At 56.1% G+C, this 12,808-nt stretch overlaps 4 protein-coding genes across 4 annotated transcripts; 2 read left to right on the plus strand and 2 right to left on the minus strand.

The window, feature by feature from the left end:
• Positions 1-417: 417 nt before the first annotated feature.
• Positions 418-1,512, plus strand: PHSY_002968 (the record flags this gene model as incomplete). The annotated part of the gene is made up of 1 exon (XM_012333590.1): positions 418-1,512. One exon carries the CDS (start codon positions 418-420, stop codon positions 1,510-1,512), a length of 1,095 nt encoding a protein of 364 aa, XP_012188980.1.
• Positions 1,513-1,764: 252 nt separating this feature from the next.
• PHSY_002969 (likely protein kinase) lies at positions 1,765-6,832 on the minus strand (the record flags this gene model as incomplete). The annotated part of the gene is made up of 3 exons (XM_012333591.1): positions 1,765-4,133; positions 4,565-4,720; positions 6,688-6,832. 3 exons carry the CDS (start codon positions 6,830-6,832, stop codon positions 1,765-1,767), a joined length of 2,670 nt encoding a protein of 889 aa, XP_012188981.1.
• An 893-nt stretch (positions 6,833-7,725) lies between these two features.
• On the plus strand, positions 7,726-10,572 carry PHSY_002970 (hypothetical protein; the record flags this gene model as incomplete). Its single annotated transcript, XM_012333592.1, has 1 exon — positions 7,726-10,572. One exon carries the CDS (start codon positions 7,726-7,728, stop codon positions 10,570-10,572), a length of 2,847 nt encoding a protein of 948 aa, XP_012188982.1.
• A 191-nt stretch (positions 10,573-10,763) lies between these two features.
• PHSY_002971 (U1 snRNP protein involved in splicing) lies at positions 10,764-12,779 on the minus strand (the record flags this gene model as incomplete). Its single annotated transcript, XM_012333593.1, has 1 exon — positions 10,764-12,779. One exon carries the CDS (start codon positions 12,777-12,779, stop codon positions 10,764-10,766), a length of 2,016 nt encoding a protein of 671 aa, XP_012188983.1.
• Positions 12,780-12,808: the final 29 nt, after the last annotated feature.

Here is a 12,808-nt window from a genome sequence, read left to right on the forward strand (position 1 = left end):
CGAAGCGAGTCGAGCCTCTGTCGTGCGAGTGCTGCTCACAGCGTCTTGGCGTCTCTCTGGCACCACGCCTCGAGAGGTTGCAAAAGTCAACTGCGCCCGTGCACTTGATTGTTTCACACACTTTATTTATTTAAAATAGCATCAGGACGCAGCAGCATGCAGCTCTTAGCGCGGTTGCTATCAGACTCAAAGCACTCGACGGCACTGCGTACCCTCCACCGACTGACTAGGTTACGGATTGCAACTCGCTCGCCTATCTTCAAGCTTCGATCTTCCAACTGGACCTTTCCTCTTCCACCAAACTCGACTGCAACAGCTCATCTGCATTGCAGCTCTCACACCCATCCATCCCTGTCGCCGGACCAACTTATCTGAGCCCAATCTCCCTCGAACACACTTTTGACGCAAAATACCATCATGGCCTCGTCAAATCCTCAGACCGTGCCATGCGCCTACAAGACCGGCCGCACGCTCGGTCAGGGCACCTACGCTGTCGTCAAAGAGGCGGTTCACATCAAGACCGGTCAATACTACGCATGCAAAGTCATCTCCAAAAAGCTCATGGAAGGACGAGAGCACATGGTGCGCAACGAGATCCAAGCACTCAAACGTGTCTCGCAAGGGCATCGATCCATCGTCACCCTCGTCGACTACTTTGAGACCATGAACAACCTCTACCTCGTCACCGATCTGTGCGTCGGAGGAGAACTCTTTGACCGAATCTGCGAGCGAGGCAACTACTACGAGAAGGATGCCGCCCATCTCGTTCGCACCATCACAGAAGCCGTCGTCTACTTGCACGATCAGGGCATCGTTCATCGTGATCTCAAACCCGAAAACCTCTTGTTCAGAGACAAGACCGAAGAAAGTGATCTCTTGATTGCCGATTTCGGCTTGTCACGGGTGGTGGATGACGAAAAGATCACGGTGCTCTCGACCACTTGCGGTACTCCCGGATACATGGCTCCCGAAATCTTTAAAAAGACGGGTCATGGCAAACCCGTCGACATGTGGGCCATCGGCGTCATCACCTACTTCCTCCTCTGCGGCTACACCCCCTTCGACCGCGACACCACCATGGAAGAGATGCAAGCCATCATCAACGCCGACTACCGCTTCGAACCCAAACAGTACTGGGAAGACGTCTCGGACCAAGCCAAGGACTTTATCAACAAGCTCCTCACCATCGACCCTTCCAAACGCCTCACCGCCAAGCAAGCGTTGCAACACCAATGGCTCCAAGAAGCCGCTCCTACAGGAGGCGCCCAACCAGCCGCAAGCGCCGAACAGAAGGATCTGCTCCCAGACATCAAGTCCGCTTTCAACGCAAAGAGAACCTTCAGAAAGGCCGTCAACGGTATCAGGCTGATCAACAGGTTGAGAACAAACGAACAACAGCCCAACAAGGAAGAGATCGAAAAGCTGAGACAAACCATCAGGGAGGCAGAGGACGAATCGAGCAACTTGGATCAAGTGCTACCATCGCAGGAGGAGTCCCAGTCAAAAGCCTAAGATTCCGGATTCATCTCTGCGTTCCTCGTTCATTCGCTCTGTCAGTTCATCGCTCATTCTATCCTTCGCAATGGAACTCTTCGGAACAACACATGCTCAATCATACCACCACCTACAACTCAGCTCGGACCTCATAGAATAATGTTGGAGTCCATGATGTATGAATGCAAAACAGTGAATGTGAGTGCAGAAACAAAACAATGAATGCTAGATGCATGCGTCGAGAGCCAGAGAAAGATCCACCATTCGACCTCAATACCCCATCCAACGGGTGCGCAGACCCTCCAACCACCTTCCATACAGCAAATCCGCAATGGGCGACCTCGGTGCCTCTTCCGCCACCGGCATTGCCTGCAGCTTGGCAATCTGCGGACCTGTCAGCCGCTGCCGGAATGTCGTCGATAGGTTCTCGCGTGCCTGCTCATTGTCGTTCATGCTGAGCAGCAGGTCGACAATGGTAGAGTAGGCGAGACGCGAGTTGAGCATGCTCAGATCCTCAAAGCCCTTCGAGATCATATTGAGCGCTTCCACCTCGGGTGCCGCCAGCTCCTGCTCTTTGGCACGGTCCATGACTGGCAGGATGACGTCGCGCACCAGGTTTTCGCCCGCCGTGGCGTGTGCTCTGGCGGTGCTGGATGAGCTGGCCAGTGCCGAGCGCGAATGCCGCAAGGCCCGCTGCGGCGAAGCCCCGCCTGCCTGAATGGGTCTGCCCGACTTGTCCAATCCCGAAGGAGCCGAGCCGCTCCGCAAGCTGCCAATGTACTGCTGACTCGCTCGGGAAGACCCGCCCGCATCGAGTCGACGAACTGGTCGCAGCGTCTCGAGACCGTTTGCGACGTCGGCCTCCTTGAGCACAGTGCCGTTGATGTCGTTGCGCTCGTTCCAGCTGCTTCGACGTGGACGCGTCTCCGTGGAGCGCGCCGAGGATGCTGCCGAGTTGTTCCTGCTGTGGCTAGGCGAGGCCTTTCCATCGCGAGCACACCGGATGTGCAGCGTGGCGGTCGAACCCGGTTCAGCCGAGGCCAACGTCGCCGCTGCGGTCGCCACATCAACGCTGCTTTCAGCCAAGCCGCTGGCGGCTGGAGGCACGAGATGCGACACAGAGGAAGATGCTCCAGCGTTCCTGCCAATTCCCCCAGCAACGTAGCGGCTGGCAGCGTCATCCGAAGTCTTCATGCCGCGGAAAGAAGCAGCCAGCGCATCGACATGGATCGAATCACGCGCCTTTTCCGCTGGTGTTGAGGGGCCAGATGCAGTCGAGGTGGCAGGAGTGCTCGAGGCTCGACTGAGCGCATCGCTGCTCGAATAGGCTTCCGTCGAAAGGTCCGAGACGTCGTCGCGATCGCCGGCTCTGTTAGCTTGAGTGGCGCGAAGCGTGCCGTTGCGCACAGGCGTATGCATGGCACTGTCGACGGCTTCCATCAGGTGGCCGGCAGGACGTGCGCCCCGAACAGTCTCGTAGCCTGCACGCTGTTCCACTGTAGCGGGAGGACCTCGACCAGGCTTGGCCCAGACGTCGAGGCTCCCGGCAAACTCGTCAGCATCGTCACCGGCATTAGCCTCGTCGTACATGGACATGCGTGAGCGCATGGTGTCGAATTGCCACTCGCTCATGATGGTGCTAGCGCCGATAGTCGATTCTGCGTCGACACCGCGCAGATGATCGCGAACGATAGCACCACCACGTGTGGCCCCGCGGGCCTTGTACTCCTGGTGCTTCTCGATGAGTTCGGTAAGCAAGACCGTCTTTTTAGCGTATTTGATGAAGCGATGTGAGAGGAGCTCCTTGGTGGAGGGGCGATGCTTTGGATCCTTGATGAGGCAGAGATCAACAAAGTCTTTGAAGGCCGAAGAAAAGTTGCCATCGAGTGTCGGACTTTTGGCTTTGGGGATGAGGAAGAGGACGCGCATGGGGTGGTATTCGGCGAGCGGTGGCTCGCCCTTGGCCATCTCGATGGCAGTGATGCCGAGCGACCAGATGTCGGCTTTGTAGTCGTAACCGGCTTGACGGATCACCTCAGGTGCCATCCAGAAGGGTGTGCCGACAAACGTGTTACGCCTGGACTTGTTGTTAGAAAGCTGGGCTGCCACACCGAAATCGGCGAGCTTGACTTTGCCGCTCGCGGAAAGGAGAACGTTGGCAGCCTTGATGTCTCGGTGAATCTTGCCCTCGTTGTGCAGATATTCAAGACCGAGAAGGAGCTCTCGACAGATGATGGCAATGTGGGCTTCCGAGAAGGAGCCGGCTTTGAGCAAGTCGAGACAGGAGCCGCCTGCAAGGTATTCCATGATGATCCAGAGTTTGTAGCCTTTCACGAAGCTGCCGTAATAGCGCGTGACCCACTCGCTGTCGCACTGAGCGAGATGGGCGATCTCCTGCTGAATCTCGCTGATGTCGTCGTCGGAGTCTTCGAGATCGACCTGCTTGATGGCTACAATCTGGCGCGATTCTTTGTGCATGGCCTTGTAGACGGTACCGAAGGAGCCGGCGCCGATCTTTTCGAGCAGCTCATATTGTTCGGAGAGCTCCTTGCCGGATGCGATCGGCTTGACTGGAGACTTGACGGGAGAGCTCGGACCTGCTATTGGAGTAGACGATGATGATGGCGTTGACGAAGACGCTGCGGATGATGAGGAGGAAGATGGTGGAAGCGGAGAGGCGGAGCTGGTACGTGTCGGTGTGGGAGGCGCAGGGCTGGAGTCACGCAGCACTTTGCGCGAGCCGAGCAAGGGCGATCTGGAGGGTAAAGGTAGGTTCGGCATGATGTTGACTGGGATCGACGGAGATGACGCGACGGGAAGAAGAAGAAGCAAGCCGAGCGGTCGAACGAGAAGGTTGTTGCTTTAAGGCATGTCACTCCAGAGTGATGCTGGCTGCCAACGTTCGAACGTCGATCGAATGAGCCGGTTTAAGTGCGGTCAAGGGGAAGGCGGGGGAGAATTCGAGGTCGTCGTTGTGGGTCAGTATCGTTTGGCAGCGTTGAAGATGATATGTATGACTAGATGTGAGAAACAAGCGATGTGTTGGATGTAGAGTTGAGTGTAGCCATACGACGAGATGAGACGATGGCGACCAGAGGAGAGTTGTTGTCGTCGTCGAGGTATGATGGCAGCAGTATAAACGCGTGTTTGAGGATAAATGTCTCGATGAAAGCAACGCGATGAAGTTTCAGAAGAGAGAAGCGCAGCCGATGCGTGTAGGGGCTGCCTACGGAGGGAGATGTCGGGAAAAGGGGGCGACGATGACGATGGTGTCGCGGGTCAGAGACGATGAAGAGAGGGGCTGAAGGAAGCGCCGTCGAGGATGACGAGTACCGGCCAAGAGTTGATCAAGGGTGTTGGCTGAGTGTTTGGCGACTGGAGCGGATGCATCGAAATGCACTTCTCAACAGAGCAACACACGCACACTCACTCAGCCAGCAGGCGGCTTAAGCGCAAATACAAGCGCCCTTTGGGCGGCAGCAAAGCAGCAGAAGCGAGTTCGCGTCCTGGGACTTGGTCATCCGCAAGGCGAACACTGCTGGGCAGACCAAGGGAAAGAAAGGCTGCTCGCAGGTTGCCCTGTCGGTGGACGAAATTTCCAACTTCATCAGCCGCCTTGCTTGCGTCCAAGCTGCATTTTGAAGTTGCATTGCTCTCTCTCCTCTGCAATTTCATTTGTTTTCTTTATTTTGCAGGAAAAAGGGGTTCGCTCGGTGTGCTCCTGAACGCGAGATGGAGCGAGAGCATCGACGCAAACCCCTGTTTGCTCTTTTTTGTTGTTGGTTTTTTTTTTTTTCGCAAATTCTCGAGTTCGTTTCGATCGGGTTTGATATAATTTGTGGCTGCAGAGCCTAAGCAGCGCGGGGTCGGAAAATCTGAAATTGCCTATGTTTTTTTTTTAAGGTTGGATTGCCGTCCACCAAGCGATTTCCTTGAATCCAGTGTTTTGAATTTGGATATGCGTCAAGGCATGCAGGTCGACGACAACAATATCACCTTCACTTCTACGGTGAGACGTCCCTGCAGCTTCGTTACCACAGCTACGCTCGTTTTGGAAGGTCGGAGGAAAGAAGATTCGATTCCATTCCAGGGAGCTCTTTGGAGTCCAAGCCTAGAACGATTCAGATCATTTGCCACGGGATCGCGAGGTCACGTCCATTGTTGCGAATTACCGTGTCGCCTTGCAGTCCCGAACGCCTTTGATGGAGGACGAGCGGGACCGGATAGGATGCCCAGAGCCTCAATTACCTTTGAAGCGCAGAGTCTCGACGTGATCGTGGCTTTGTCGTGTTTGTAAGCTGCATACAAAGGATAAGCTACATGTGTGCTTTCGGACTTCTGTTGCGTCTTCTACCAACGAAATCCACTGACTCAAAGGCGTCGTTGAAAAGGCCAGACGGGATCCGTCATGCCTCCCGAATTTATCCTGATGGCCCGTAGCCCCTGAAGCTCGGCGCTTTCGATCCGTGAGAGTCGCCATTCAAGCGAGCAGGGGACCTTTGATCACGAAGACTTCGGTACAAGCGAGTCGACGCGAGGAAGGACTGAAGCGTACAGCTGCTCTAAGCCTCCTTCCTGTGAGCAGTCACAGTATCGAGGATCGGACGCCTTTGGCTGATCAACCAGCTAAGATTGACCCGCGGAGCCGGCGTACATTCCCCCGGACGCAGCAGCGAGCGCTCTAGCTCCATTCCTCCAGTCGAGATGTATCGATCTTTAGCAAAGCTCTTTGCTAGAAGCCTACCATCTACAGACCCTCGTATACTTGGTCAAGGAGCGCGTTTCCGAAAAAGTATGCGAGGGACAAGCAGCAGGAAATAGGGGTCAGTGCAGCTTCGTCGGCTCTTCGCGCATGCATGTACACACGCTGAGCGGGCAAAGGAGGGCAACTTGTGAGCAGCCCGTCTTCGCTGTGCTTACACACGAGCATCTTCGGGCAAGTCACTGGTCGGCATTACTTGCTGGAACGCATCTGTTGCCAGAGCAGCATAGCGTCCCTCGTCGTGTCAAAATAGGCAGGTCTCTGTTTTTTGACAGTCTCGGCTAGGTACAACGACGTCGGCGACGCTGCTTCGCGCCCCTAAATCGCAAAACCATGCGAAAATGATGTATTGGCTGCTGCGAGACCGCGCGACGCATCCAGCCCCTGAATCGGCTCGCTTGTCTTGCCCGCCAAGATTCACGTCGACGTACTGGAAGCCAAGCCGGCGGTGGCCACTCTACGTCGCTCTACGGTCGCTGCCTCCAATGGCGGTGCGAGATCCGCGAAGGATCCCGATCGATCTTGTGCGTCGGCAGCGGCCATCGAGACGACCCGCGGAACCGTATCGAGCCGCATGAATCTCGATCTACCTTGCATGTGTCCGCCTTGTCCAAGCTCTGAACAAAGTCACAGTGCGCTTCTCATGAAATTGAAACGGAGCGCATAAAGTGTCGCCGCGTTCAGAGCGGAGCGTCTTTTTTTAAGCTGCGAGAGACGAAGTGTCCTCCAATAGAACTACAATATGTTGGGCATCTCGGTGCGTTTGGAGCGACGCGACGGCCTTTGACCCGACTTCTGGCTCCGGCCTTTGCAGCAACTCCGGGCTTTGCACCGAAAGAGGAGCCATCTCGTTCAGCTCGCATTCAGCACTCGTGTTTTCCTCTGCAGTTTCCAACAAATTGGTTAACACTATCAATACTCTACACCTTGCATATAAGCGCCGAATCACTGCAAGCAGACACCAATGGCAATTGTGCATGTACGTGCATACACAGTAGCGATCATCTGCTTCACGATCCGCTTTTCCGATTCGCCACCTACAGTCAGTCTCAGGCAAGCAACTCATGCCTCACAGGATGCTTCCAAGCCTGAGAGATGCTATACCCCGATGACATTCTACTGGCGAGTCGTATACATTGGTCAATCAAATCGGCCCATAGGTCTGTGTTGAGCAAGCTCTTTCTTTGCTTCGTGACCTTGAATGATTTTCTGCTGTTTTTCTGATCCCCCAATTTTTGGTTTTTTTTCGTTCTCTACATTGATGGCCAAAATTACGCTCTCGCAGACTGGACCCTGAACGTACCTGTGACTTTCTGGCACGTCACGTTGCTCATCCTCATCTATCACATTTCATGGCCCGAGCACCACCCAACCCTGCTCGGCTCATCCTACCATCTTCGCAAGCACCACCACATCCGTTATGCAGGCTTCGCTGCGTTTGAGACCATAAGGGAGGCCGGTTCGTCAAGATGCCCACTGCATCCAGCAAGAGAGCCACACCTGCTCGCAAGAAAGCAAAGCTCGACGTAGCAACAGGCGATGCTTCCACCTCGAGCGACGCCGATAAACCGGTCGCATATGCAGCCGACACCGTCATCGAGAACGCAACAGCCCAGCCGAATGTAGCAGCAGGATCGAGCACCACGAAGCCGACCCGTGCTAGGGCAACGCGAGCGGCCGCAGCGAGACCCAATTATCGCGAACTGCCCGCGGAGGAAGAAACCGCGAAACCAGGTACCACCGATGTCTCCGCGGACGCATCCGCAGCAAATTCTTCTGCTACCGAGGAGCGGCTGCAATCAACGCCTCCACCACCACACGCAACGCCAGCACCATCTACGCCCCTTCCACAATTCAAGACTCCAGCAGCGCCGCGTCCGTCAGTACCACGAAGCGCAAAGGGCAAAGCGAAAGCCAAGCTTGAAGAGGACGACGATTACGATGACGACGACGACGGTCCTTCCAGTGGCAAGACGCCCGATGTTGAGGTCTACACTCATGAGGGCCCGCTCAGCGCACTCAATCGTATCCAGATGAAAACTCAAAAGCCACGTTCTCTACGTCCGCTTTGGCTGCAGGGTGTCTACCATCCGCCCTTTTTTGGTGTGCCGCCTTCGTCCCTCGTAGCGTACTTTTCGAACGAGGACGCAGGCTCGCAGCCGGATGAGGTGAGGAAAAGGGAGGTGGGAAAGGCGCTTTCATGGCCTACGGACGGACACGTCAAGACTTGGCTTGATCCGTCGGCATATGCGTTGATCAAGAAGCAGCTGCTCAAGTTCTGGTTCGGACAAGTCGGATGGGTTCCGAAGGAGGGGGTTTATGACTGGGGGTGGTGGCCTGGCAAAGCATTTGGATGGAAGCAGAATGTCGAAATGTCAGAGAGGGCTCGTGATGCCAAAGCAAAACTGCTTTCGAATTCGAGCGCTACCAGTGCAGCAATCGTGCGAAGGAATCAACCCGGGTGGCCATTCGTCCAGCCATGGATCGACGCTCAACTGCACACACTCAAGCTTCTTTCCAGCAAAGATGCGAAGCCATTCATGCAGGATACCACGACACCCCAACAAGCTCCGCTACGACATCCGACCACGGTCATGAAACTCGCCGTCCCCGAACTCACCATGCGCAGTCGGCTCAAGCAGAGCGTCGTGCGTGATTCGCCCAAGACACCGTCCAGAGCGAAAACCACCACAAAAGCCAACTCCGGTGGCGCGGGTGCAGACCGCGAAGCAGCCGACGAAGACGAGGAAGCCGCCGCAGCAGCTGACGAAGACGAAGAAGCCATTGCAGCTCTCGACGCCAACCAAGAGCCGGTCAACCTTTCGGATCCCAAGTTCGCCGACATCCCGAACCTCGGATTTGAAGAAAAAGGTTCGATCTGCGGCGATGTGCTGCACGTTTCGATTGGGCCGACGGATCAAGAGGTTCCGGTGCAGATCCCGAAAGGCACAGCGAAGAGACTGGACAGCTTGGGTGTGGTGCCGGATGAAGGACACGTCATGAACGTCGGCGGTCACGTGTACGCGCTCGACTGGGTGCCGGTGCCGGTGCATCTGAATACGGGCAAGGAGTACTTTGTCGTATCGGCGGCGAATTCTCAAGCGCCGTTGACGATGATCGGTGCGAAAGAAGAGAGACCGGCAAAAGCGAGCTTGCAGATTTGGAGCGTCGCGCCTGATGGGACGCAAGGTGAGGAGAAGAAAGACAAGGGGGAGGCTCGACTAGAGATGGTGGTATGCCATGATATTGGGACGGCGTACAAGCTGGCGTGGTGTCCGATTGGGTATGACTATGCTGACGGAGGGAAACAGGATCAGGGGAAGGATGCCACTGCGCCGCGTCGACTGGGTTTGCTTGCGGGCTGCTTTGCAGATGGCAGTCTGAGCGTGTTTTCCGTTCCCCATCCGGAATTGCTCTCCCGCAGAGGGAAGAGTTCTTCGCAGGAGCCAGTCTATGTACAGCTCGAACCGATCCTGACACTGACGCATCCGCAACAAACCGCCACCAGCCTCGCCTGGGCCGGAGGTGAACTCCTCGCCTTCGGAGGCTCCCGCGGCTGGCTCGGCGTCTTCAATATCGGGCGCATCCTCCGCTCATCCCATTCAGCCAACCTCCCGCCTATGCCCGACCACGTCGTTCGAGCCCATCGTTCCGCCATCACCGACCTGACGTTCGTCCTCCTCCCTACCATCAACTCAGATGGAGTCGCACAGCACTCTTCACTCCCACGAACGATATTCTCCGTCTCATTGGACGGTCTCACGTGTCTCTCGGACCTGGTGCGGTGCGAGGCGAAGTCGGTCGAACGCAGTCGAACGATCCACCACTGTTGCGCGTTCTCATCGTTCTCCGGTGGGAGTCTGCTGCACGAACATGCGGATGGAAGTCTAGCGCATTACTCGTTGCGACCGGAAGAGATGCTGCGGTCGAGAACGGTGACCCACACACCGTCGAGGATCACGTCGATGGATGCATCGCCCTTCCATCCGATGGTTGCGGTGGGTACGGCGCATGGGGAGGTGAAGGTGGCCAACGCGCTGCGCACGCTCCGGCGCAGTCAGAGGAACCACCTGGCTGTGTGGCAGCAGGTACTGGATAGGGGGACGGGTGAGTTGAAGGTGAGGACTCATCTGCTACCGGAGATCGCGAATAAGGCCGAGGCGAGGGAGTGGCATGTAGGCGCGTGGAGTGGCGTGTTGGCGGTGACGGCGGTGAGGTGGAATAGGAACTTGAGGGCGGCGAGGTTGATGTTGAGTGGGACGAGGGTGGGGTTGGTTGTGGTGGGGGAGGTGAGGCCGCCGTGGGAGGAGGGATGAGGTGGGGAGCGAGGTGGGTGGGGGGCTGATATGGAGGCACGCGCAGGGTGAAAAAACGAAGCTTTGCGTTAGGGTCGAAGTCAGGTCTGCGTCAGATTTCGTCACGAAAAAGTGCAAGAGAGAAGTATCACAACAGCTTCGCAGGCCGCAAACAGTACAGAAGGAGTCAGAGTCCCTACCCGTCGCGCGGGTCACCGTTGCCTCGGCGTGAAGCAAGCGAAAAAGTCGATCATCCTCATTTTCGCTCTTGTCCTTTTCTTGGTGCTTTCGTCATCGTACCATCCACTCTCGTCGTTCAATGCGATGGCAACGCCGTTCTGCGACGTCGGTCGAGTTGATCCCCACTGCAGCGTCCGATCGGGCTGCACTGGGCGGTTGGGTTGAACAGCGCTCTTCGAATCGACGAGCATGGTTGAGCGTTGTCGTTTGAGATGCAGGAAGGGAAGGGAGCGTTGATGGTGTAGCGCAGAGGAAGAGGAGATGGAAGGTGTGAAGGAGGTAGCGTTGAAGGCGAGACCTTTGCCGATCTTTTGGATGACGATGCTTGATGATGCATTGGAGCGTTTGTTTGAACGTGACTTGGGTCCCGATCTGAACTCGGAGTGGAGCGGATTGCGAGCGTCGCTGGTTGAGGGGAACTGAGCACGGGTCAGTTGCTGCTCCATTGCGATGGCACCGGTCGTGGACGGTCGAGGGTGCCGCGCCGCGGTTGGACGTCTCATGAGCGTCGGATCGGGTCGGAAGGGTGGACCGGATGTCTGCCGTGCATGCTCCAAAATCTTCTGATCGCGAATCAGAATGCTGCGTCTGGCTCGTTTGGCGAGATCCTCTTTCGATTCTTCCAAGGACATGTTCTCTTCTTTCTTGTTGTCTTTGCTCGTGAACTTGCTTTTGTGGTTCTGGTTCGGAAGGTGGCGGTCAATGTTACTGCGTGTGTTACGCATCAGACCCGCGTCTTGATATCCGAGTCGGTGCATAGAAAGGGGGAGAGACTTTGTTCGTGGTCGAAGGGGTGTCGTGACGACACCTTGCTCTATTTCGTATGAATCAATAGCCTCGACCTTATCCGCACTCGATGCATCCTGCTCGACGCGGGTCTTGTCCCAGCAACTCGCTTTCTTCGTTGCACGTGTGACATGAGTCGAGTTCTGAATGGCCAGCATAGGGATCACGATCCCTTGTCGACTATCCGGCCTCGTCCACCGAGACTCTTGTGTGCGCGTGTGGTAGTAATACTCTTGCTCGGTTTGCTCGTCCAGCAGCTGCCACCACTCGCCAGCGTCATTCGGCGGTAGCACCATGGTTCCTGCGGGCAAGGTCCATCGACACTCGCCCGTCTGCGGATTAGCGAAGAAGGTGTTGTCGGGCAGAAAGGGGTCTCTGACGACACACCAGAAATTGGCGCCCCAGTCGATCGATCCTGTCAAGGTGGAGTGGTCGGCTGACTTGTGTGGTTCCTTGTCGGACCAGATGGTGGACTGCGAGTTGCGTTTCGTACTCTGGAGGGTTGAGGCTGACGTGGATTTGCGACAAGGAAGGTGGGCGACGCAGCTGTTGGCGCTGGGATCCACGTAGGCAGGGGATGTTGGGACGGCGCTGCTTCCAGATGTGAATGTGTCCTCGTCCTCGGTTGCTTGGCCCGACCCTTGCTTCGGCATGGCTGCGCATTGGCGTTCATGGTTGAGGTCAGCGGTCGAAGCTCTTGTGGGAGGTTGTTCGAAAGGAGGCTCGTGTGTATCGATACCTCGAGAGGAGATGCCATGAGAGGAGCTTGACATCGTACGTTTCGGAACGAGTTCTACAGGATGGCCATGGAGGTGTTCAGGATCGGTCTCTCGACTACCTTGTCGCTGTTGCAGCAAGTCTGATCTCTCTAGAGTGTCAGTCTCAGATCTTGAGGAAGGTTCGGCATTTTTACCAAACGTATCAGCGGTGGTGTGGCGAGTGAGCGTCGGGCGGCCGTGCGTGGTTGCAATGCAGCGTTCCCGCTTGGGTACTCGAGTGTCCACTGTTGGCGTGTCAAGGTCCGAGCTCAACGCGCACCCGCTTCGCTGCCGTGTTGTTGTTGGAGACGATCCGAACGAGCTTTCAGATATGGAAGAGAAGACGGTGTGGAAGCTGACACTCGATCCGAACGATGACTTTGACTCGTGCGTTCTGTAATCTTGACCATGGGTTTGAACTGAAGATTCAGTATCGGCGATCATGTCGGCTGGAAGGGTGCTGTGCGGCTGTG

Source organism: Pseudozyma hubeiensis (assembly GCF_000403515.1).
Source record: "Pseudozyma hubeiensis SY62 DNA, scaffold: PHS30, whole genome shotgun sequence".
Lineage (NCBI taxonomy): Eukaryota > Fungi > Basidiomycota > Ustilaginomycetes > Ustilaginales > Ustilaginaceae > Pseudozyma > Pseudozyma hubeiensis.